The sequence below is a fragment of the Cotesia glomerata genome, linkage group LG4 (assembly GCF_020080835.1).
Source record: "Cotesia glomerata isolate CgM1 linkage group LG4, MPM_Cglom_v2.3, whole genome shotgun sequence".
NCBI classification, from domain to species: domain Eukaryota; kingdom Metazoa; phylum Arthropoda; class Insecta; order Hymenoptera; family Braconidae; genus Cotesia; species Cotesia glomerata.
In genome coordinates this window covers 21,224,417-21,252,234 of record NC_058161.1, presented here as the reverse complement: position 1 = coordinate 21,252,234, position 27,818 = coordinate 21,224,417, and the positions used below count along the sequence as shown (strand labels likewise).

The 27,818-nt window shown below is 31.5% G+C and overlaps 1 protein-coding gene across 1 annotated transcript in view; it reads left to right on the top strand.

Moving 5' to 3' along the window:
* Positions 1 to 26,962, top strand: part of LOC123263959 — a 29,459-nt gene extending 2,497 nt beyond the window's left edge. The window contains exons 2-5 of the mRNA XM_044727006.1: positions 23,258 to 23,481; positions 26,338 to 26,486; positions 26,600 to 26,713; positions 26,861 to 26,962. Of these exons, the coding sequence (XP_044582941.1) occupies positions 23,258 to 23,481; positions 26,338 to 26,486; positions 26,600 to 26,713; positions 26,861 to 26,962 (589 nt within the window). The remainder of the gene's footprint in view (positions 1 to 23,257; positions 23,482 to 26,337; positions 26,487 to 26,599; positions 26,714 to 26,860) is intronic.
* The last annotated feature ends 856 nt before the right edge of the window (positions 26,963 to 27,818 follow it).

Here is a 27,818-nt window from a genome sequence, read left to right as displayed (position 1 = left end):
AAAGGTTACAAGATGAAAAAAATAAAAAAATCCATCAAGAGAGATTGAAATTATCACAAAAAAAAAGGTTACAAGATCCAGCTAAAAAGTTAGTTCATCAAGAAAGATTGAAACAATCACAAAAATTAAGATTGAATGATATTAATTATAGAAATTATCATAACAAGATAAATAAAATTTTTCAATCACAATGATTATCAGATAAACATCAAAGAGAGGTCCACAACAAAAAAAAGACCATTCGGCAGCCGAAATGGAAGTAGATTTCATCATGAATAGAAAAAAATATAACGAAGATTGTATACAGAACTAGGGCTTTTAACTTATATGCAATCGACAAAAATATATATCGACGGACAAATACTAAAACCAGTGCAATAGCAAATTTCATAATTGGCATAGGGGAATGGGGCATAATTTTGAGACTACACATATGACATGGTACTCACATTAAAGATTATTTAAAGAGCTTTCGGATGCAGTTTACAGAATTGCAATAAGTTATCCCATTCAAAAAGTTATTCGAGTTCGAAAGTCAAGAAATATGAATTTTTATGATTTTCAAAATTTTGAAATCCTGGTATTTCTAAATTACTTGACCGATTAAGCTCATCTTCGAACTTGACTTTGGTATTTATCTGTAGAATAAGTATGTTGAGTTTGGTAGAGATCCGTTGTAAATTGGCGACGCTATCGTCCTGACAAGCCGCGTTATATCCCATATATATATAATATATATATATATATATATATATATATATATGCATATATATATATATATATATATATATATATATATATATTGTAACAATACTTTTTCCCAAAATTTAACTAAATTCGACCGATGGCGGAGATATCGGCTGGGTAGGGTATTTTACGCTCGCCCTTTTTAAACATATAATAAGAAATTAACCCGGAAACCCCTCAGGCTGGGTTGGTGCACATTTGGACGCCAGGTAATTTTTATGAATAGTACCAAAAATAATAAAAATTCCAGGGGCCGCGCCGGACGATCAATTAACGATTTAAATTAATGAGAATGGAAAATAAACCACGAAAAATCAAAGTCGAGATTAGTATATCATTTTGGAATCCAAAAATAATAACTAAATAATTATAAGCTAATATCCTAGATTATTTGACTAAGATAGGAAGATGAGTCATAGGAAAAGAATCCGAGGAATCAGCTTTTCATACATTAATTATTAATGGATCCAAGAAAATTTCAATAAAAAATAAATAAATTATTTATTCAAAAACGAAGTTACTTAAAAACTAAATTTATCCTTTAAATAACAAAATAAATCGCTTTATGGAATTCGTGATTAACATATAAATTTTTCTTCAACTTATTTTACAATATTGCGTTCGAGAATAATAATAACCGCAGCAATCAAAAGAAACAACTAATCGTAACAGTAATTTAAAATTTAAAGAATATTAAATCTGAATTGCGCTTGAAAATAATACTTGTAATGATAGTTAATGTTTGACAATAATGATTGTCAATGGCGCAAAATAATAAACCCTAATTTAGACAGCCATAATAATTATAAAAATTGCTGGCCGTATCGAGGGGACTTAACTTACGCACGGCTTTCGGGACAGGTACAAATATTCCCTTATGATAACCACTTACTCGCTACGGGATCGACCCGATCAAATCGATAGTGATGTTTAGTTGGACAGTAAAAGAATAACTTATTTAAGCCAGGAAGACAGCGGTGTGCGGATGATTAATTGATCTCAACTTGTGAGTACTCACCAGAAAAGGAGAAACTCAAACCAAGGCACCAAATCCACACTCACTTACAATAGCCCGGAGGGTCCCGCGTGCATACCTCACCAAGCGGGCCACCTGCGTGACCTACAAACTGCTTAAATTTCATTCGCATTTATTTCAATAAATCGCTCCCCGCAATTATCGCCCGGGTATCAAATAAATAGAATTTTAATTTTAAATACAAGAGATTAAATTTTATTTTAAATAAAAATAATATTAGTAATAATAAATTATAAATACATTTATAAATAAATACAAAATAGTAAAATTGAGACACACATTGAGTGTGGATCTGTTGCCAAATATTAGGCGCAGGGAGGAACGCGCACAGGGAATAAAAACCCTGTGACACCCCCCTGCCAGACAATGGTTAATTTTGTAAAATTAATCATGGGCGAAAACAAACGCGAACTCACAAGCCGCATGATCAATTACCACGCACACCCGTGTCTCCAGCTCAAAAACAAAATTTTTAACTATCATGTAAACTAGTATTATATCTATTTAAATTATAACTTGTCGCTTCCTCGCGACAATGTATTAAAATAATTGCAAGGTACAGGGCAATAGTCTATTTTACAATCGCACGCAAACGCTCGCGGCATCGCTCCTACCACACGGAACTTCCCAACGCGGGCCTACGCAGCGATTTGCTAATTCATATCTAATCTCGAATCTATTTTCCGGCACATACCTACGAGGATTAACTTTGCTGTGTACATAACGATCATACACAGGCCTTTGAGAAAAATCGACGACATCGCTCACGACCACCGGCGCTCTTGATGTCTCAGTCTTCTTAGAGGATCGTCTTCTCCTGCGACGCTTCCTCTTTTTAGCAACTTCTGACTTGGCATCACTCGAACCGTCCTTCTGGTCGCAGATCCGAATTGACTGTCGACGGGCTCGCTTTTCTCGATGCATCTTTACCCTTTGTGTACTCCGTAGTCAAATTATGCACAGCCTCGTCACTGATAATTGTACCGTCGCTGGGTTTCTCCAAATCATTACAATACCTCCTGCGACGTCGTCTAAATACACGATTATCTGAGTCCTTGAGAGGCGCTGAATCTCTACTAGGAACCTTGGATTCACAATCGACCCCTGAGTCACTTTGACTTTCTAACTTTTGGTCATTTACCACTCGGCTTGTGTCCTCTTGATAGTTTACTCTCGTCGTCATCTTATCCATTATCATTTAGCTGAAGTCTGGTGAAGCAATTATCTATCTTCGATTCAACTTTCGTACACAGCAACATCTAAGTCTTGACGTGTCACGAAAATTGATCCATAGCCGATTCACAAATTGCAGAGCTCATCACTTATTGGCATATCCATCGGTGGGCCAGCAGTATTACTCGCATGATCCAGCAGCACTCCATCCACTGTGGAACTCCGGGTCATTCACACGAGTTCATCTTTGCGCGCTGAATGCAGAAGCCATCACTGTTCAACACCTCCTCACTCTAGAGATACTCAGGGTAAGTCACGAGCTCTCGTTGAGGGTGTTACGATCCAGAATGTAGGGATGGGCGATATTGGTAAAAACATCGACATCGGACATCGATTGATTTAATTTCTTACTATCGGAGTATCGATGTTTTAAAAAAACATCGGAACATCGATTGTTAACATCGATGGTAGAATACGCGCGAAAATTCGAAAACTATGGCTACAACTAATGTAAAAGAACAATTGAAACCATAGTAATTAATTTTGAATCATTATTAAAATGAATGATTAAAAAATTTTAATAAAAAGTAAAATCATATTAAATTCCATATTTTATTTAAAACAGAGTAATTTAAGGACTAAAAATTTATTATTAAGTTTAATAATCGTTAAGTTTATTTTATACACACTTTACAATAAAAATTGTTTGATAACAAGTTTTAAATATTAAAATTAAGAAAAATACAAAGAAAGTAAAGATTTAGTTATAAATTATAACCTATAATCCCCATTCTTCACTACTTAAACTGCTCAAAAAGTAATTTATTTAAAGTACTTCCTGTCCAGTCGATTACGATCGGCAGATCTTAATGTTACCAGCTTCAGAAAAAGAAGTCGCTCACATGGAACAGAGATGTTCCAACAACGCAAAAAGAAATAGTTTCATAGCCAACTTCATACAAATTAGGGTAGAGACGGCGTTTCAATAATTGCCAATGTTTTAAGGGGATCTTCCAGATCTATCAATTATTGGCTGTGTCATATACTGTTTCCAGTTCAAAAGTTAATCCATCCATCGTGTGAACTTTTGCCTTTAGTTTTGGCTACAAGTTCATCGTGGTACCGCCAAATGTGTTATCTGCGTTTAACTCCTCTACGAATATATATTTTCAGTTGAAACTGATTTAGACCCAGAACTTCTCTTTTTAAGAAAAGCTCAACTTCATTTTTGTTTTGCTTTATGAAGTCTACAGCACATTCGCGGCGGACATCGCACTTTGGAAATGTAATTTTTATAACGAGGATCCAATATAGTTGTAATGCCCAGTATTTTGAATGACTCAATATCTTTCTAAATTGGTTATCAAGAGAAGCAGATAGGTGAGCTTTGAATGCTATCCTTCTTCCGTTTTTGGCTTCGATAAAGGAGATTTCTTTTCTTTCATAAATTGCAACACTTGGAATAATCATACTTGCATGTCAAATAAGAATCGCCGCTTATTTGAGAATATAATAATCATCACACAGGTTTCATCAAAATAGAACAAGATCGCTTTAAAATGGTAGTTTCTTCATGACTTAATAACGAGGAGGTGGATAGATTTGCACCTTGGGGAAGTTACAGGATAAAACATAGTTTTCCAAAAGTAAAAATCGTTTCAAGCATATCATAGGTCGAGTTCCATCTCGTTTCAACGCTTTTGAATAAATTTAAGTGCAGTCCCATCCGTTTTACCGTCACGCTTTTGAAGTCTCAGCAATTCATCAGAAGCAGGAACACTTTTTCTGGTAACCATCACAATACGTTTGACTTTTGTCGATGATTTCTTTAATATTTGACATTTTGGATATAGCTGTAGGAACCACATGAGACAAGCGATGAGCGAAGCATGGGAGTCGTCTATCGTTTTCCGGTTGAAAAACTGTATTAATCGATTTTATCATGTTCGGTGCACTGTCACTAGTCACGGCTACTATTTTGTTTATATCCAAATTGTAATTTTCGAAAATCATTTTCAAAGAGCATGCTATATTTTCTGCAGTATGCGCGGAATCCAGTGACTGAACACAAAGATTTGTGCTTTTTACTTCCAGATTGTTAGCAGATAAATAATGGACAGTTACACCTAAGTAGCTTTTCTGGGAAATATCAGTCCAAATGTCGCATGTCAATGAGTAAAATGGGCATTTACCTATATCGCTCATGACTTTTATTTTCAGGACATCATATTTATCACTCATTAGTTTAGTAATAGTCTTACGACAGGGCATAGAATAACGAGGTCTTGCGGTTTTCACTGAATTGTCTCAATCCCTGTTTTCAACGGAGCAGAGTGGCATATAATCAGCAGCTACCATATACAGAAGAGAATTCGTCAATTTTTCAGCTTCTACACCTCCATCTGTAATATAAAATCATGAAATCAGTATAAATGATCAATTCAATCGAAAATAAATATAGAACTAAAATTTATAAATTCCACCTGCATACGAATTTGCTTTTTCATACAACTGAAAGAACAGGATTCTTCTGAAAACAAAAAAAAGTATTAATAAAATGTTCAATTTGTTAATTAATTCAGCGTATAAGATTTTCTACATACCGCCATTTGAGTCTGAGTCTTTAATTTTTTTCTCTCAACAGTAGAGTTAGAGGGTTCCTCAACTGCTGCAACAGAACGTTTTTTATTGTTTACTTGCAGATCAACTGGAATGAACAGTTTGTGTTTCGAATTGAGATGGCAGCGTAGATTTGTCGTATTTCCTGCGGTTTTAAGTATGCCCTGGCAAAATTTGCATCGTGCCGAATTTGAAGTAATTGGGTAAAATACTCCCAAGCTTTACTTTTATTTTTCGAACTGTAAAAAAAAGAAATAAATAAATATATATACATATATATATATATATATATATATATATATATATATATATATATATATATATATATATATTTCATGCACGGTAGGAAATGATAATAAAATTTGCATCATTAAGTAGAAATAAAAGATGACATACGTTGTTAAATTACCAGAATTAAAAGTCGATAAATCATTAGCTAGGAAAGAATAAACAACGAAAAAATTAATTTTTAATCAATATTCAATAATAACGTAAAATGTATTAAAGCAAAAGTGAAACATTCACCACAGGTATTGGTATTAGTATGTGATTTTTGAGAATCTTGTTCAGAATTTTTAGATAACGAGTGCATGTTGGATAAGGTAGTCATTTCGGAATCAATAGGTTGGGTTAATTTATGATTAGGATCTGATCTTGATTTCTCAGAGGAACTTGGTGTTTTAGATGAAGAATCTTCAGCTTCACTATTAGAGTAAGATTCAGGTGGATATTCAAGAAGATCACTGGGAAAAGAGAATAGGAAAATGATGATTAGATACAAACACAACACAACACTAACACAGAAAAAAAAGGAAAATATTCTTAACGTATTGTTAAATATACATACTAATCTACATCATCGATGGATCTCCAAATGGATTCAATTATATTATCTGGATGAATGAATATTTTTCCTGTGTCAACCATTTCTTTTACGAATTCGTAGGCCTTTTTATGGTTACCTAAAAATATAAAAGATATTAAAAATTATTAGACTAACGTATTTATACATCATTGAGTAAAACTTTTATCGAATCTCATTAACAATAAAATTTTAATTGTTTTATGATTGAAGTAAAATTGCATTTGATCAAAAGATAATTGAATTAGATTGTCTTTTAATAACATTCGATTAAAATTTTTAATTAGGCATTACAATGATTATTACTATTATTGTTATTATTATTTTTAATTTTATTAATATTATTATTATTTTTATTATTATTATTAATTATTCTTTAATACATACTTTTAAGTTGCACATAATCAGATGTTTTTAAATTAGATACTCGATATGCATCTGCGTTAGGCTCATTGATTTTGAACCATATAGAAAATATTCGAGTATCCTCTTCAGCTGGAGAAAAATAAGAATAATAATTAAAATCGATTACATATTAATTATATTTATCATACTAAGTAAGGTAAAAGCCCCAGTAGCTGCTCAGGAACCAGTACTTGCTCACTCCATGTATTTGTATATCTATATTCACAAATATAGATACACAAATACATGGAGTGAGCAGGTACTGGCTACTGAGTAGCTACTGGGGCTTTTATCTTATTTAATTGCGTTTTTTTTTTCAATAATGTTAAAACATTTTTTAACAAATAAAAATGAAAGGTTATACCAGTGCTTACCAACGAAATCCTCGTTATTCATCGCTCCAATTAACCTTTAATGTAATATGTCGATTAACCTTTAATGTTACTATCAATTGTTAATTTAATAGATTAACAATTATTATTTTGTGTGAACTTATATAAGTCAGACAATAACAATTAAAATGTAAAAAGAATTTAAGAATTTTTAAACGCTATTTTTTGTTTTTTTGTAATGTAAAGTTTAAGCTTAAGCCGTTAACAAAATTACTTTATTCCTTTATTGAGTAATTGAGTATAGTGTAGTCAAGGTGTCAAAGTTACTTAAATATTCTAGTAACCTTTAGTGGACTTAGGTACTTAGTATACTTGTAGTACTAAACTTAACTCGCAATATTTTAGCAATGAGCGCGAAAATTTGAAAAACTTATAATTATCTTTACAATTAACATACACAAATGATCATTTGAATTTTTAATTGATTTTTTACTCAAATAATTTAAATCATGCGTTAATATAAAATATGTAATTTTATTATAGATAAATTAAGAACATTTTATTACAAAATAACCAGCATTTATGATTAAATTTATTAATTAAGATTATTTTTATTATTACATTAATAAATTATTTTTAATTTATAATAATAATAATAAATTATTTTTGAAAGAGAGGAATATAAATTTAATTGACTGGAGAGAAATCAATTCCATCTAGACTTCGGTAAACCACTGTCCATGCTGGGTTTTGGACTGGATACTGGGCAGTAAAAATTAAGTTCTTGACGTAGTTATAAGCTTCTTGATCATTATCTACGGAAAAAAGTGTTTCATTCATTATTTATTCACAATATTATTAATTTAATTTCTACAGGTCATACGTACTTTTAATTTGTAAATAGGTGTGAAAATCTAAATTTTCAATCAAAAACAGAGGTTCTTGGTCAATTTGAAAATATAATTTATACCTCCTAGCTCCAGCATTATCTAAATAAACCCAAAATACAAAAAAGTTATTAATGAAATTACATCAATGTAAGCAAACAAAAAAATGGAGGTTAGATTGAGTGATATCATAATTTATATTATAAAAAATGTACTTACGAGGTACTTGAACGATTTTGATATTATTGGCCGCCATGTCGATGATAACAATTAAATTAACAATATATATATATATATAATATTGCACTGAACTAATTTCATTTATACCAAGACAATAAATAGTTCGCCGTCTATTTAACTCGCTAGCACTGATACTGATATACACTCTACACTGATAAGATGTAACTGTAGTACAACAGTTACTGTATACAAAAAAATTATATACTTTTGGGGGGTATACCCTCTGTAGGTAAATCACTCAACGATGTCGATAGTTTAAATTATTCCATCGACCATCGATGTTTCGACCAAAAAAAATATCGACCAAAAACATCGATGTTTCTCCAAAAAAACATCGATAGTCGAAACATCGATATATATCGCCCATCCCTAGAACTTGTTTCTGCACGTAACACTTCTTTATCACTGTCTTCGAAATCTGATTCGTTTCTTTTTTGCAATATTTTACTACTCAATGCTGAACTTTGACGTGATGGGCTTTGATCTAAGTAAAAAAATAGTTAAATCATAAATATTATAATCACAAACATTCTAATCACTAAATAAAAAATCATTAATTAAATTTACATAATTCGAGGAGCTTGTTCTGTCTTTCAAGCATCATTCTAAGCTCCTCTTTTGTGGGACTTATTGCTGGACGATCAGCGACTGGTTTATTGACTGCAGATTGTTGCTTGGAAGTCTCCGTTCTCGAGTCTTTATTCCCATCGTGAATTTTGGATTTAACTTGGTTTTGTAAGTTTTTAGTGTAGTTTTCTTGATTTTTTTTATCTGAATTCTAATTAGAAGAATTAATGATTAAATTAATGTCTAATATTAATAATTTTAAAAATTACTTTATTTATAATATTCTACTTTTTTCGGCTTCTTGACTTGACAGTCACTAATCTCATCAGTGAAAGAAAAGCTTTTCTTAGGCTTCCGGGATCTCTTGGGAGGTAATGGTGATGACTGAATAGGTGAACCAGAAGCTTTCCGTTTCCGTTTTAAATTTTTTGCCTTTTCGTTCAATAGATTAGCATCCTCTAAAATATTCCCATAAAATATAATTATAATCGCATCATTATTATTGAAAAATGTGACAAGCTAGATAACCTCATACAGTTTATTTCAATTTTACATCCATGTTTTAAATTATATTTGAAAAATAAATCAAAATTTTAAACTGATCAATATTATATCAATATTTACCTGACATGCCAACAACAACCCCTTTGTACTTTTCTTTTCCATAAAAAAAATCAACATTTTCGTCCAATATTGGTGGTTGATCGGGATCGCACACGATTTCGAAGTCTTCTACAGTACACAAAGATTGATCTTTGTCACACTCAATTAAATAAAACATATTCAAATCTTTTTATTAAAACAATATAATATAACTATATCAAGTCAAAGAACTCCAGGGTCGTCGTGACAAACTCTACCGAATTTACAAGAGAACTGGTTACGCATACAAGGAATATGTAGGTGTCAGACGCTTAGTGAAAAAGAGAATAAGTGAAGAAAAGAAAAGGTACTTTGATCAGCAGTTACACAGTGGGAGAAAAACTCTCGGGATATGTGGAATGATTTAAGAAAACTAGGCTTAGTAAAACAAAAAAATACTCAAGTGGCAATGCGAATAGATTTGAATGTTTTGAATGATTATTTTATACAGTCATCTAGCTGTCGTGACGGACCTGATGTTGGTGTCCAAGATATTGTATTGATTCGTAGAAATGACAATGTATTTAATTTCTCAGAACTGAATACATTTACTGTTAAAAAAAATCGATAATGCGTATAACGTCGAATTCAGTAGGACCTGATAAGTTTTCAATTAAATCATATAAATGTACATTGTCATTCCTACTGCCGCTAATTACAGAATTATTTAATAAGTCTTTGTCTACGGGAGTGTTTCCGATAGAATGGAAGTTGTCACATATCATACCCATTCCAAAGAAACCTAATGCCTCTGATTGTACTGATTATCGACCTATATCATTATTATCTAATTTGTCAAAAGCATTAGAACAGTGTGTGCATGATCAAATTGTGAGATACATTAATGACAATGATTATTTGGATAAATATCAGACCGGCTTTCGAGAAGGTTTAAACACTCAGACTGCGGTAATAAAATTTTGTGATGATGTACGACTAGCGATGAATGAATCTAATATAACCATAGCTGTACTCTTTTGATTTAAGTAAAAGCGTTTGACTCGGTAAACCACAAAAGGTTATTGCATAAATTACAATTTATGAACTTCTCTGATTCATCAATAGATTGGATTAACTCTTACTTAACTCAAAGAAGACAGTCGGTCTATTTCAATGGTCATGAGTCATCTTGGAAGGATATTATAAATGGCGTACCTCAGGGTAGTGTGCTTGGACCCTTACTCTTTTCTTTATATATTTCTGATCTTGCGAAACGGTTAAAATGTAAATATTTATTTTATGCAGACGATCTAATTATATATGCTTCATGTTGCCCATCGCAAATTAATGAATATGTTGGTATGTTGAATAATGAGATAGAAAAATTGTTGATTGGTGCAATTTAAATTGCTTGAAATTGAATGCTACAAAAACTAGTGCTATTATACTAGGAAGTAGGCAGAGAGTTAGCAGTAATTTTTGTAAAAGTGCCCAAAATATAATTGTCTGTAATCATGTGATTCCATATGTACAATCAGTTAAATACTTGGGTTTGATAATTGATAATACTCTATCGTGGGAGAATCAAGTTGTAAGCGTATGTATTCGTGCGATGAAAACGCTAGCGCAACTAAAAATTAATAATGAAATTTTTAATGAACAGTTACGCATAAAATTGGTTACGACCTTGATTTTTCCCATCTTCGATTACTGCTGTGCTGCTTATACAAACATCTCAGGCAAATTACAGCATAGATTGCAGCGTAAAATAAACTCATGTATAAGATATATTTTTAAAATTTCGAGATTTGAGCACACTACTCCGTATTATAAAAATTAGGCTGGTTAAAACTTGATGTTAGAAGAGATTATTTCATAGCTTGTTTATTTTACAAAGAAATTAAGTTAAATTACTGTCAATTATTTAAATCGAATTTAGAATTTCTGCCGATTGTGCTAAGGAGAGGTGACGTCAGGAATGATTATCTACGTCTGCCAAGAAGTAATTGTGCAATTTATGAAAACTCTTTCCTAATTCATGGTATAAAGTTTGGAACTCGTTACCGGCCGAAATTACATTAATTGACAATTTCGAACAATTTCAACAGGCTTGCTATGACTTCTTCTTACAATAAATGTTAATGTTATTATTTCTCTGTTAATATGTTATTATTTTAAGAATTAATATGTTCTTACTTTTAATGATTTAATATCAAATATTTAAATTGTATTAAAAACACTGTATCAAATGTATACATGTAAATGATAAAATTTATGTATTGTTGATGGTCCTGAAGGAGCTTAGAACTCTAGGATCAAATAAATTTTTCTATCTATCTATCTATCTATATTTGCTTAATTAGTACAATCTTTATTTTTAATTGACTTCACTTTCAAATAACGCAATTCAATATATGACGCCTTACAACATGAACACGTGTAGCGAGATACTATGACGCCATTTGCAAAAAATGTGCCTATCGTTAGTTTGCAGTTATTGCCACAGTGCAGCGCCGCAATCGATGTATTGGTATTTATCACTGTATGGGTATGGGTATAGGCTATGTTTATATAAATATAATATATATACATGTATGTACATACGTAATGCATGGATATATGCATTTGTTTACAATTAAAACACTCATTTTAAATAATCGTTAATTTCAAATCACGACATTATTTTTTCAACTTTATGTGAAATTAATTAAGTTTTATCTTGTTAAATAGATAAATTATAAATAATATGTCATCAGATAAGTCTTCTGGAGATGGGCCTCCAACTGGCAGGAAAAGAAAATATAAATTGTATAAAAAAAATCCCAATAAACAAGTAAGTTTGAAATAATATAAATATTTCTTTTATAAAACGGAAAAAACATTTACAGAAAATATTAATTAGAAAATTTTGACATATTGTTTATTCATAATAATAAAGTTAGCCAACGTTTTTAATTTTATGATTTTTTTTATTGAAAAAATTAGAACAAAAAAATATTTTTAAAAAATTGTACTTGCAGTTTTTCAAATTTTTTACAAGTGAAATTTTTTTTTTAATTTTTTTGTAATGATTTTTTCAATAAAAAAAAAATTCTAAAAAATTTCTTTTAGATGTCAGCTAATTTAATTTTCATTGTTTATTCATATAATAGTTCTTAAACGTCAAATAATTTATAAGTTTAACAGAAAGTAAAAATAAAATACAGCTTGAAGAAACTCGTCAACATCTATTATGTATTTTAAAAAATTATGCTTTTATACTAACAAAATTTTATAAATATTTTTGATTATATTTAACTCTATGTTTTATAATACAGGTACCATTAAGGACATTAGATAGATGGGCAGCCAAAAAGCTACTTAAAGCTGATAGACCCAGTACATCTGCGCTTGAAGAAGAATCAAACGTAAACTATGAGTCAAGTTATAGTGCTGAAGAAAATAGTGATGACAGTTCTTGTACAAGTCAAAGCAGTAATGATAATTATAACGAGGATAACCTTGATGCACAAATCAGTTATGATGACGGTTATGACAATACTATTAGTGATCATGAAATGCACAATATTGAGGACCAAGAAATATGTAACGAGAATTATGTGGTGATTCAAAATATTGATAATACTCCTAGTATTTTAATCCATGAAAATAGTACTGTGACTGTTGACCAGAGCGTATTTAATTTGCTTGACTTCTATATTCAACATAAACTGTCAAAATCAGCTTTAAAGAATGCTTTGAAGATTCAACTAGCCATCCTTCCTAGTGAAAATAGAATGCCTAAAACTGTATTCAAATTACTTCAATATGTTGAAAACTTAGCACTTCGTAATGAAGTTTGGAAACATTATTATTGTAAAAATTGTTTATTCTACCTTGGGATTGCTTTTGAAAAAATTTTAAATTGTTCATCTTGTTGTGCCGATAAAAAGAATTTCAATTTCTTTTTTGAATTTAATCTTGAAGATCAACTCAAATATTTTTTTGAAACGAATAACCTTGCGAATAAGTTGAAACTATTACCGCCAAGACGTGATGATAGCAATGTAATTAGCAATATAACCGATGGTACAGAATACATAAGAGGAAATTCTCGTGAAGACAGAGGAAAATATGACTTGACTTTAATATTAAATACTGATGGATTATCCTTGGTTAAAAGTGCAAACAGCCACTGCTGGCCTTTGATGTATACGATTGCCGAGCTTCCGGAGAATATACGTGAATCATTTATAATAATTTTGGGTTTATGGTATGATTCAGAATGCAAACCAAATATGAACACTTTCCTTCAGCCATTTTGTACTAGATTAAAAGATCTATATTATAAAGGTTTTAAATGGATACACCCGCAAACTAACGAAGAATTTATTTCAAAAGTTGTAGCTCCGTTATTTATTGCAGATGCTCCAGCAAGAGCGAATTTACAGAACATTCTGTTGTATAATGGTACCTATGGATGCAACGTTTGTGAAATAATGACAAAAAAATGTAAAAAAATTGCAGGAAAAAAAACTACACGAATATATCCATTTGAAAAAAATGACTCACTATTGAGAACTAGCACAAGAATGATTAGACAAGCAGAAATGCGAGAGGTTTTTGCCAAAGCCCACTGTAAAGGAGTTAAAGGACTTTCAATATTATCAACGCTTCCATTACTAGATCTTGGATCTTGTGTTTTACCTGAGTATATGCACTCAGTACTGCTTGGAGTTGTTAAGCAGTATGCCAATTTGTTACTGGAAAAACCAGGTCCATGGAATATAAAAAAAGATAGTGATGAAATTAATCTATTTATGAAATATTGAACCTCCGCAATCATTCAACCGATTGCCTCGACCAATAACAGATTTTAAGTATTATAAAGCTTCAGAGTTCTATAATTGGATTTTATTTTATTCATTACCAAGTTTAATTGGTTTTTTACCGGACAAATACATGCAACACTTGATGTTATTAGTTATGGCGTTATATGATTTACTCCAGGATCAAATTCTTATTCAACCGGATCTAGAACGTGCTCAAAACTTCCTTGATTTATTTGTTGAACAAATTCCAATATTGTATAGTGACAGGGAAATGACCTACAATTCTCATCAGCTAAAACATCTTGGACTTTGTGTTAGACGGTGGGGTCCACTGCGGTCAACATCTGCTTTCCCGTGGGAGAATCAAAATGGATATATAGCTCAATCCGTTCACGGAACTAAAAATATAGGTCAAGAAATTGTTAATAACTTAAAAATTATTCAAGGTGTACAAATGCTTAAATGTAAGATAGAACAAACTAATCACAATGCAGAAGCTCGAGAGTTACAAAATTATTCGTTGTTGGGAAATCCAATTAATTATGAAGCCCACGAAAATGATCGCTTTTTGATTATATCCGAAGGTTTTATTGATGAAAACTTGAATATTTATGCTCGAGCAAATATTTTTGGAGAAGTATACACATCAACATCATACAAAACTATTAAAACAAATAGTTATACAATTGAAATAAGAAATTTTGATAATTCCTGTGTATATGGAATGATAAAATTTTTTTTTGAAAAAGAAAATGAATTATATTTTATAATTGAACGGTTTAAAGTAGAAAATAATAGAATTATGATTCATTCAAAAATGCAAGTGACAGTAAAACATATTTTACCTATAATAGAATCAGGTGAATCATTATTAATTAAACTAATAAGAGATGTAAAAAGTATTTTCCAGCTAGTAAGAGTAGGTAACTATGTATGTAAAAGACCAGATAAATCGAAAAGAATTTGGTAAAATTGTTTTAAAATTAAATTCTACTAAAAACGAAAATTATTGTACTTTGTATAGAATGGCACAATAAAATTAAATTAAAATTTTATAATTCTGTATGTATGATAAATTAGGCTCTACCTTATTACACGACTATTTATTTATAACATTGTAATTATAGTACTCTATAAAAATCAGACGAAGTTAAGTTCATAGTTAATAAATATGAATATAAGAATCATAAGTGAGTAACAATTCAATATAAATAATTCATGTCAAGTTATATATCTTTTTATATAATTATATATAATCTTAAAAAGAACACATGTAAAGACATATAGTTATATATAAATTATATGTAATTATATATAGTTTTATATAATTATATATAATCTTAAAAACAAACAAATGTAAAGACATATACTTATGTATAAATTATATGTAATTCTATATAATTATATGTTTTGTCGAAACCTCGTCAAAGTGCCGAGATTTCGTGCTTCAGTTTTTAAAATTCAATTTTGATTATTAGTGTAGATGGATAGGAAATGTAAATAAATTCCACTCGATGTTTGGGACAACAGGAAGAAATTTATTGTCCCAGAGGAGGAAAACTCTGATGATCAGATAAAAAACCTCCTCGATGATAATTACAAGAAATAAATGTGTATGAATGTGTAATTGTTGTTTAGTCAGGATCTGGCCTGAGCTATTGTTATTTCGTCAGGAAGGACCTGAGCTATTGTTATTTCGTCAGGAAGGACCTGAGCTTTTGTTATTTCGTCAGGAAGGACCTGAGCCTTTGTTAATAAAATATCTCTTGGTGAGAATAGTTTAATGCGTATTGCCAAATGTAGGCGAATACTGATGACTCTTCTGGAGAGTGCTTTTAGATTGTATGTGTGTGTGTGTGAGAGAGAAACGATCAAAGCCAAGGAGGCACGATCAAAACCACGGGCCGTCAATACCCAAAAGAGTGAGAGAGAGCTCTGCCATTTTACCATGCAATAAAACTGGGCGATGTCGAATACAGTCGACACATCGCCTTACTATTCGACGGACTTGATTTTTTCCATCGAGCAACCAGAACCTATGTCGGATATTATAAAGTGTACTCTGAATACCAGAATGATAAGTTTTCGTGTGCGTTTCACGAATTATTAGATCTGTCACATGGTGAGTAGAAGGTAACAAGATAGGATGTTTTTCAGTAAAGGAAATAGGAGCGTGTTTTAGACGTCCACCAACTCGAAGAAGACCATGCTGGTCTATGAAAGGATTAAGACCCCTTAACCGGAGGTTTTTTGTTTCCCCTGTCTCCCTTATTTGTTCAATTTCATAACTGTATTGTTCGTTTTGAATCAAAAGCAGTATTTTCGTTTCTGCTTGTAATTTTTCTGTAACCTCTAAGCCCTTGCCCTTAAACTTGTTAGATTTACGCATGCGCAAACAGTATGCGATTGAATGTATAAGAGTTGTGTAAGAAGAGAAACGTTGAAACATGTCTGTGCAGGTGGCAAATAGGCAAGTGTTTTTTCTAAGACCGGGTAATTCAGATGGAATTGTCGAAATGGAGATAGGCCATTCCTTGTGGTCAAGTTTGAGCCAATGAGGACCCTTAAACCATAATTTGTTAGTTAAAAATTCCGCAGGAAGTTGTCCCCTGGATAAAGCGTCAGCCGGATTGTCTTTAGTACGAACATGCCGCCATTCGACTTTATCACCTAATGATTGGATTTCCATGACTCGATTAGCCTCAAAGACCTTGAGAGATTGTGGTGACCGCTTCAACCATTGAAGGACGATGGTTGAATCCGTCCAAAATATAATTTGAGAAATTGGAAAATCGAATGCCGACACCGATTCGTTGTAAAGACGTGAAAGTAATTGTGCGGCGCATAATTCTAATCTTGGGATCGTTACTTCTTTAAGAGGAGAAACTCTCGATTTCGCGCATGCTAATCGTATCAATACTCGTCCTTGTTGATCAGTCGATCGTATGTATAAACATGCTCCGTAACCGACTTTACTCGCGTCACAAAATCCGTGTAATTGTATGTTCGCTGCATCGGGAACAGAAATATGACGTTCGATAGAAAAGTCTTTAATGAGATTTAATTGTTCAGAAAATTTGATCCAACGCGAGTGTAACTCTTGCGGTACCGATTCGTCCCAATGAATTTTAAATTTCCAACATTCTTGAATGATAATTTTTGCAGCTAACACGACTGGCCCCAATAATCCCAAAGGATCGAAAATTTTTGCAATATTAGATAAAATGTTTCGTTTTGTTATTTTTTGAGATAAATCAATTGAATTGACTGTGTATAAGAATGTATCTCTACCCGAATTCCAAACAATTCCGAGAGTTTTTGAAATTGGATTGTCCTCGATAGCACAATCTAAATCTAAAGTTCTTTCATCAAAGTTATCAAGAGCGTGTCGATGGTTCGATGCCCATTGACGTATGTCAAAACCCCCGCGTCTTAACAATAAAATAATTTCATCTCGTAATTGTAAAACTTCGGATAGAGTATTGGCCCCGGATAAAAGATCATCTACGTATAAGTCCCGTGTTAAAATTTTAGCAGCGTTTGGAAAATTACTCCTTTCATCATCTGCAAGTTGTTTTAATGTACGTATAGCTAAGTAAGGAGCGGACGAAACTCCGAAAGTGACTCTATTGATCTCGAATGTTGCAATCTTGTCATCAGCATACCAGAGTATTCGCTGATAACGACGATCATCCGGGTGGATAAGAATTTGTCGATACATTTGCGCGATATCGGCGGTCATGACGTATGTGTGCGTTCGGAAACGGAGTAGATGAGTAAAAAGTTTGTCTTGGATAGTGGGCCCTGTTAATAGAGCGCCGTTTAAAGAGATACCTTTGTCAGATTTGGCAGAAGCATCAAAAACAACACGCACTTTAGTAGTGTTGCTTGAAGCCTTGATCACTGGGTGATGTGGCATGTAATAACCGGATATTTGTTCATCTGATACCGGTACCATGTGTCCCAAATTTATATATTCCTGCATTACCTTAAAGTATTCTGTTTTAAGGTGAGGATCTGCATTTAATCTCTTCTGTAAAGATAAAAAACGTCTATAAGCCTGAGTTTTTGAATCTCCAAAATCGACCTTATCTACGCGAAAGGGTAGTCGTACTACATAGCGCCCACTTGTCTCGCGTGTCGTGTGAAGTTGATAATGAGCTTCGCATGAAGACTCTTCGAACGATTTTGAATTTTGAGACCCGGCATCTTCAATGATCCAAAAACGCGTTAATTGATTTGATAGATCTGTTAATTGACAAGCTACAGATTGATTATGATTTTCATCATTGACTCCCCCCGCAACAACCCAACCAAGTTGAGTTTTTTGTAATATTAAGTCGCAGTCGTTGCGTGACAAGTTAATCTGTCCTATCGATAAAAGTGATAAAGTAGTGCCTGAGCCAATAAGTACGTCAACTGGTTTTGGTAGATGAAATTGAGGGTCGGCTAATTTTAATGTTTTCGGTATTTGAATAGATTCTCGTGGGAAAACTTCGTTTGGACTTAAGTCTGCAATTTTTGAAATAGTTAAGAAAGATAATGATCTTTTAAATTTATCGTTAGTGGATTTGCAGTCTATTTGTACAATGTGTCTCGAAAAAGTTTGCATACCGTTAACGGCTCCGATAGGAATTGAACATGTTTGCATCGGAAGTTTTAATTTATTTGCTAGTTCGTCGGTAATAAAGTTGGCTGTAGCACATGTATCGAGAAGTGCACGAGTTTGTATAAAGTGTCCAGCCGAATTACGCATCTGAATGAGAGCGCTCATCATTAGTTGACATCGCGGTGCTCGTAAAGTGGTCGCGAAAGTGTGGTTGACTAGTCATGCTGCTGTTTCTTTTTTCAACTGATTTCTGGTTTGCTAGTAGTCGTTGAATTTTGCAGCATGTCCTCTTGGAGGATGCTGAGTTGATGATTGTGAAGTTGAGAAGGATTTAATATGTAATAAGGTATGATGGAATTTCTTGCAGGTCTTACATCTGGTATTAGACCGACACGGTTCCTTATGTATTCGAAGGCAATTTCTACATAATCCTTTGCCTTAACAAAAAGCTAGTCGTTTGTCTATCGAGAATGCTTGAAAGGTTGGGCATTTATAAAGAGGGTGATCGTTACCACAGCACGAACATTTCGTCGAGGTGTGTTGTCATAAATGATTTTACTTCAGTTTCTGTCTTCTGAAATTTGTTTGTATTTCCCTGGCGTTCAGAGTGACGTCTTTTTGAGGAGTGATGTTTGTCATGAAATGTAAATTGATTAAAGATGTGCTAGCCTTGAATGAATAGTCAGTCAAAAATTTACAAAATTGTCAACTGTCCGGAAATTCGTCGTTACTTAAAGTTTCCTCCCACTTTTTCCTGAGTTCTGTCGGTAATTTTTCTCAAATAGTCGCACCATCACACCGCCGCTCTTAAGAGCTGCTAAACTGTCTAAAGTCGCTGTATTTTGACGTAAACAACTCACAAATTTGTTTATATTTTGCGAAGTCGGGTTTGTCATGTTAGGACAGTCAATGATCGCATCGTAATGCTTTGCAATAAGAGCGCGTTTCTTTTCATAAGTTTCAGTTAATAATTCCCATGCTCGTTTGTAGTTTTCTGCACTAAGTGTCAAAAGAAATTCAATAAGTCAGCAGCAGCATAGGTTAGTGAACCACGCAAATACAAGAATTTATTAAGATCGTCTATGTCGGTTCGTTTGTCGATCATGCTCACGAAAGTGTTTTTAAATGAAAGCCAATTTTCGAAATTTCCGTTAAATTTGGGTAATTCTGTAGTTGGCAGCTTTACGAGTTTTTGTCTTTCAGTCATGGTGGAATCGTTAAATCTCGAACTGTTCATTTGTGAATGATCGCCGGAACCGCCGGGTGGATTCAAGGTTTTTATTTTGCTAGCAATCGCGTAATAACGATTGCGAACTTCTTCTGCTTGAATCAGTTCTTCGTTTTCTGGTTCTGTCACAGAAAGTTCGTCAGTCAGATCATCGTATTCTTTGAATAATTCAGTCAATCGATCTAAACGCAAGGATGCTTCAATATTATCGATTTTCTCTCATTCGATAACGCGGTCTGTAATGTCGTCATCCTTGTTTTAATTACAGTACGTTTACGTTTTAATGCTTCGCCCGACATGTTGATTGACAATAATGAATTGACACGGAGTTAAATGTTTAGGTTAAAGAATAAAATAAAATTGCACAGCTGATGGTATGATAATTAACAATTAATAATAAATTAATATGAATTGAATTGCACAATAAAAATGTGAGTTAATCAATAATATTTAAATACTATATATTAAATATGCAATAAATTTAAGTGAAAATAAATTGAATGAATTTTTTAATGATACGTTGAAAGAGAAAAAAAATAATAAATAAAAAAATAAAAAAAATTAAAAAACAAATAAAATCTTACGTAACTTGAGAGATATCAAGTTCTAAAACTTTATTTATGTTTAATGTTAAACCGTTAAGTATTTAAAACATAAATATTGAGCGAAGAAAAAACATAAAGGAAAAATAATAAATTAAATTTTATTTGACACTTGAGATTTTCTGTAACGGTCGTTCTTTGTTCCTCAACGTGTTGCAAGAAAAAGTAACCCGGTAATACTACATATGTTTGGCTGTGCCAAGTAAACAAAACAAAATCTTTTCCAGATGTGAATTTCTCAGAAGAGAAAATAAAATAACGTTTTTTAAATAATAACCGTAACTAAAATAATTTATAATACTTTAAATATTGATAAATTCAGAACTGTTAAGCAGTATATGATTAATATTAAGAAATCAGCATAAATAAATAGTCTAATAACTAACTGAATAAAAGATCAATTGATAGCTAATAACAATGAAATTAAATATTGTTAATAAATTGAATAAATGATAAATGAACTTTAATAATAATAGAATTAAATAATTTTCATAAAATATGTTGAAGAATTTTACTAATTAATAAAAATAAATTATCAAAAAATTAAACAGTCGTTAAATAAATAAATGATAATAATTACTGTATAGAAATTAAACGATAATTTAAACAAGTATTAAGTATTACGTAAGTTTGAATACTAAATTAAATTAAATTAAAATTACTCTTTGAATGAAATCAAATAGCAATTTAGATAATTAATTGAGAATAATTTTTCAATTGAGATTAAATAATAGCTTAAGTAATTAGTTATTAATAATCAGTAAATAAAAATTTAAATGAAAAATTAAATGATAATGAATAAATAGTCAATCAATAAAGACTGACTGATAAAAACCAAATAATAAATGATAATTAATTATTGTTGAATTGATAAAAAAGACTTATCTTTATTTTTTGGATTTTTCTCCAACGATGCTGGCGGCAACTGGGATGTCGTGGTCGTGCTGCGATGAATTGCGATGTTGAAGTTGGAATTGTTGGTTGAACAATACACTTCACTGTTATAATTTCGTAAAACCACGGTGTCGTGAACCTCTACCTCACAGGAGGCACCAAATGTTTTGTCGAAACCTCGTCAAAGTGCCGAGATTTCGTGCTTCAGTTTTTAAAATTCAATTTTGATTATTAGTGTAGATGGATAGGAAATGTAAATAAATTCCACTCGATGTTTGGGACAACAGGAAGAAATTTATTGTCCCAGAGGAGGAAAACTCTGATGATCAGATAAAAAACCTCCTCGATGATAATTACAAGAAATAAATGTGTATGAATGTGTAATTGTTGTTTAGTCAGGATCTGGCCTGAGCTATTGTTATTTCGTCAGGAAGGACCTGAGCTATTGTTATTTCGTCAGGAAGTACCTGAGCTTTTGTTATTTCTGTCAGGAAGGACCTGGAGCCTTTGTTAATAAAATATCTCTTGGTGAGAATAGTTTAATGCGTATTGCCAAATGTAGGCGAATACTGATGACTCTTCTGGGGGAGTGCTTTAGATTGTATGTGTGTGTGTGTGTGAGAGAGAAACGATCAAAAGCCAAGGAGGCACGATCAAAACCACGGGCCGTCAATACCCAAAAGAGTGAGAGAGAGCTCGGATGTATGGCGTTAGTCCGAATTACCGTGTAACTTCTATAAAATTGCGTTTTACCGAAAGTAATTGAATTCAATGAATATGGTTCGAATGATAATAAGTAAAATGATGTTAAACGATGTGATTTTTGAGAATATCTCAATTGTACTGTATGATGCGTAATATGCGAGAGCGATTGCGTAAAAATTACTGCTGATTCGAGGGCCTCAGAGCAACTGGTGGTACTGGCCACCGCACGAGTAAATTTGGTTTTTCCTATACGGCCCCGATCGGCGCTATACCGTTCTGCGCATCCGCCGCAACTTGTCGCCTACGATGTCTCCCGAAATTGTTCGAGAAAATTCTCGTTGAAGCTAGAGCTAATATATAGATATAGTCATCTGATTTCGTACGCCCACGCTCTCTCTCAACAGATATAGATGTAATTGTATAGTACAATACATGCATGATTCTACTCTGCACACACACACGTTCATGGTCTATCGTATAGGTACGACTCGACTCGACATTATATATAATCTTAAAAACGAACATATGTAAAGACATATAGTTATATATAAATTATATGTTATTATATATAGTTTTATATAATTATATATAATCTTAATAACAAACAAATGTAAAGACATATACTTATGTATAAATTATATGTAATTCTATATAATTCTATATAATTATATATAATTATATATAATCTTAAAAACGAACATATGTAAAGACATATAGTTATATATAAATTATATGTAATTATATATAGTTTTATATAATTATATATAATCTTAAAAACGAACATATGTAATGACATATAGTTATATATGAATTATATGCAATTATATATAGTTATATATAAATTATATAAAATCATATATCAATATTTATAGATTATATATGATTCTATAGAATTATATATAATTTTTTTTACCCGGGAATACTAAGATTAATTTTTAATATTTTTTACGATGTTCAGTTGTAAGAAAAAATATTGGGCCCTGGTAAAGTGGGTTGGAGGTGTCGACGACAAAACTTATACTGTTGGGATAGATACTCAACATATTAAAAATTTTAATTATGAAGAATTTACCAGTGAAGAAGAGGATCCTGAAAAAATTTACGTAATTGAATGGCATGATCAATCTAAAGAACCACCTGGTGATTGGATATGCTATCAGGCGAGAGTAATTGCGGTTTCAAGTGAGTTTATCCCTTTAGAGTCAGAGGATCTTGAAACGTCTACGTGTGAGATTGGTGGGGAGAGCGCGAATCGTAGAGTCCCGTGAGTATGTATGAGTGACATGTGAGAGTAGTAGTGTGCCTGTGAGTACCCTTCCACTCATTTGAATCTCGCGCTGTATTCATTGACAGTGCCGTAGTTAGTATTGTTGACGTAAAGAAATAGTCTCTTCGAATGTAAGGTTAGAAAAATTTTTTAAATTTCATACATTGCTATGTAATTGAAAAATAATTTGATTGCTCATAATTAGTCGCTAGTATGCCAAAAAGAAAAATAAAAAACATAAAACCTTTAAAGGTTGATGATGAAATAAACGTGAGAGTATTAAGAAATCGACCTGTCACTGTCCAAGATAATAAATTACCAGCAAAGAAAAATTGCCTTGATAAAGACGATGAAAAATCTGTGATTAAAATAAAAAGTAAAGAACATCACAATGAGTCTAGTCACAGTTATAGTAGTACGACTAATAGCAATGATAATAAAAACAACAACAACAACAACAACAACAACAATAACAACGACAATAATAATAATAATAATAATAATAATAATAATAATAATAATAATAATAATAATAATAATAATAATAATAATAATAATAATAATAATAATAATAATAGTTGTAAAAATGTAAATGCTACAAAATTTTCTGAAGATGTTGAAAATTTTGATATAAATACTGAAAATACAGAAGGTTCCCCAGACTCTGATATTGAACAATTTATCGAAACTTGTTATAACAATTCTGACAATGAGTCTTCAGAGAATGAGGAATATTCTGCGGATGAAAAAAAAATAACAGCATCTAAAAATAAAAAAACTTCACAAGTAGAATGGACAAATAATCTTGTTAATTATGAATTAGAATCTTTTGATTTAAGACGTGGTCCACAACATGATTTACCACCTTGTAGTGACGAGATTGATTTCTTCCAATTATTTGTTACTGAAGAATTTTATAAAACTCTAGCTACTGAGACAAATAATTATGCTCTTCACCGTCAACAACTCAGTGGAATTGATTTGTATTGGAAAGAAACTAGTCCCAAAGAGATGAAAACTTATGTTGCAATAAATATATATATGGGAATAGTGCAATTGCCAGAATCAGCTATGTATTTTAGAGGCGACTTCGTAATTTGTCAAAAAATAAAAAATACAAAGATGACTTTTTCAAGATTCCAAAAACTTAATCAATACTTACACTTGAGTGATGCAGATGGAAAAGCTACTAAGGGTGATCCTTTAAATAAAGTTCGACCAGCTCTTGATATAACTACTAAATTTGCAAATTTTTTTCAAGCTGGGCAAGATATTTCAGTGGACGAAGCAATGATTAGTTATAAAGGTCGTATTTTTTTTAAGCAATATATGCTTCAAAAACCTACTAAGTGGGGAATTAAAGTCTGGACTATAGCTGATAGTCATTCTGGCTATTTGCTGAAGTGTGATATTTATTTGGGAAAAAAACAAGAATCGCAAAATGATTTATTGTTAGGTGAACAAGTCGTCATGCACTTAACTGAGCCTTTTACAGGAAAGTGGCATCATGTCTATTTTGATAATTTCTTTACATCATTTCGGCTGATGTCATTATTGCTTGACAAAAATACATATGCTTGTGGAACTGTCAGAAGTAATCGTCAGAACTGGCCTGAAATTTTCAAAAAGCCAAAAAATTTAAAACTAAAACAAGGGGAATCAAGGGTGTTGCAATGTGGAAAAGTATCAGCTACTTTGTGGCACGATAAAAGAGATGTGCTTATGCTGTCAACTAATTCAAATCCTCTGGGGAAAATTGAGATTGAAAGAAGAGACAAGAAAAAGTCTAAAAATATTATATCGTGTCCAGAGTCTGTTAAAAAATATAATAAAGGCATGGGTGGTGTAGATTTGAACGACCAATACAGATCCTACTATAATGTAGGTCGTCCAGCCAAAAAATGGTGGAAATGTATTTTCTTTTATGTGATTAACGTAGCAATTATTAATTCTTTCCTCTTGTATACAAACACCAATTCACCATCTCAGAATAACCGTGGTCATAACCAGTTACAATTTCGAATAAACCTAGTTAACCAACTACTGGTAGATCCGACTGCTCAACCTACTCCAACTGTTACTTTAAAATCTAAACTTGAACACAACTTGATAAGGAGTTCCGAAAAATCATGTGTTATGTGTATCGTTAATGGAAATCACACGCAAAATGGCAATAATGTTAGATCTACATGGCAATGTGAACAATGTCAGGTATCTTTGTGCAAAATAGTTTGTTTTGCTGCTTACCATAAAGTCAAATAAAGTTTTTATGGAAAAAACTAACTATGAAATTATTTAAAATATTACTAAAAATGTTATTCAAAATATTGTTAAAATATTACTAAAAATATAATCAAAAATATTATTAAAATATGGCCATTATTCACATTATAAGAATTAATATTGAAATTTGAACTTTTCTTAGTATTTATTTTTTCTAATAATTATGCTGATAATTAAAATACTTAACTATATTTATAATGAGACAAAATGTTGTTCTTAATTTGAATTTAAGTCCTTTGATATTTATTATTTAATAAATTAAAAATTGAAAAAAAAATTATTTTTTACTTCCCACCCCGGTGAAATTTTTTCTCTTATAATACGGCCCTGTCACATTTGTTTCGCGCTTTTTCTAATTCTATTGGGCTCCGCCAGACCAAAGAGTGGGGTTTCAAGGTCAGACTCTAAAGGGTTATATATCAATATAACATTTACAAATAAAAACTATAGGTGACAAATATCTACTAATAACTCTTTAATTTTTGTAGATTCTCGTAACGTTTTAAATAAAAAATTAAAAGCTCTAGACGGTATTGTATCACCGAAAACGATAAATACCCAAGAAACAGTACCAATTAATCGTAAGGAACCTCAAGCCCATTGCAGTCATTCAGTAGTCGATCTATTGACAGAAGAGGTAAATTAATATTGTAATTTTATGTTAATAATATAATTTTATACAAATTATTTTTATTAAACTTTATTAAGTTAATAAATATACAGAAAATTAATTGATAATTTTACTTCTAGGATGAAGAAAATCCGGAGGAAAATACTTCTGTACGAAAAAAAATTAGGTTTGAAAATGAGAACACGAGTGAAAATAACGACAGTTTAATTGATGTTATTGAAGATCATAAGAAGGTAAAATTTATTTTAAAATAATTTTCCTAGTTCAAATATTCAAAGTCCTTAAATTTATTATAAAATTCGAATGAATCGATATTCAATTGTCAATTATTATCATAATTTTTTTTTTAATTGATTTTTTTATAATTTTTTATTATTTAGGATCAAAATGATGATAATTTAACTATCAAAGTTGGGGAAAAGAACAGAAGTTCTGCTAGCAAAGAGACCGGGAAAAATTACACCAGTAATTCAGATCAATGAAGAAGTTGGGCATCAATATGTCACAAAAGAAGATTTGATGAAAGGTATGTTTTGTCTTTTTATTAATTAAAGAATAAAAAAAAAATTATTTATTCTAATTATTTCCAGCCTTGCGAGAAATTCAACAACATCAGCAGCCTTCGACATCTCAAGCTTTTACAACCCAGACAGAAAACTAAGAACAGTCCTTCACTTGGTCTTCCTGGTAGTACATCAAGTGGTCCTAAATGGTAAGTTTTTTGCAAATTAAAAAACAAGAATTAGCTTAACAGTTTTTATTTCTCTATAAAAATTTAGGAAAGAAATTGGTGATCCAGGGAGCAACGTTTTCATTAATGAAGAACAATATTCTGCTGCTGAGTGCGCTGCGATACCTTCAGCAATGACAAAAAATTTGTTAGTATCTATCTTTGGTTTAGATATTTTGTCCAAGAGCAATTATAAAGGCGGAGCACCCAAAACTACCAAAGATGGAACAAAAGTTCAGCATGATCGTTTGGATTTTGTGAAACTAAATGCCATTCAACGTAATACCATTTACTTTATTTTTTTTAGTACATTTCGGATTATTTATCATTATAACAATAATAATTGTATTATTTATGTTAAAATTTATGAATTTTTTTTTCAGAATTTGTAACAAAACGTTTTAAAAATTTTAAAAGCGGTGATTTTGGAAGGGCTGTTAATAATAAATGCAATAAAGTCAGATATGAACTTCGCCAATCTAAGGTAAATAATTTAATATTATTTCAAAAATTTCTTACTTACCTTGGCTTCAAATGCTTAAAGAAATAATGCATGCTTATATTTTTTTATAGATTCCTGGAAAAGAGAAGAAAGACGATGACAATTC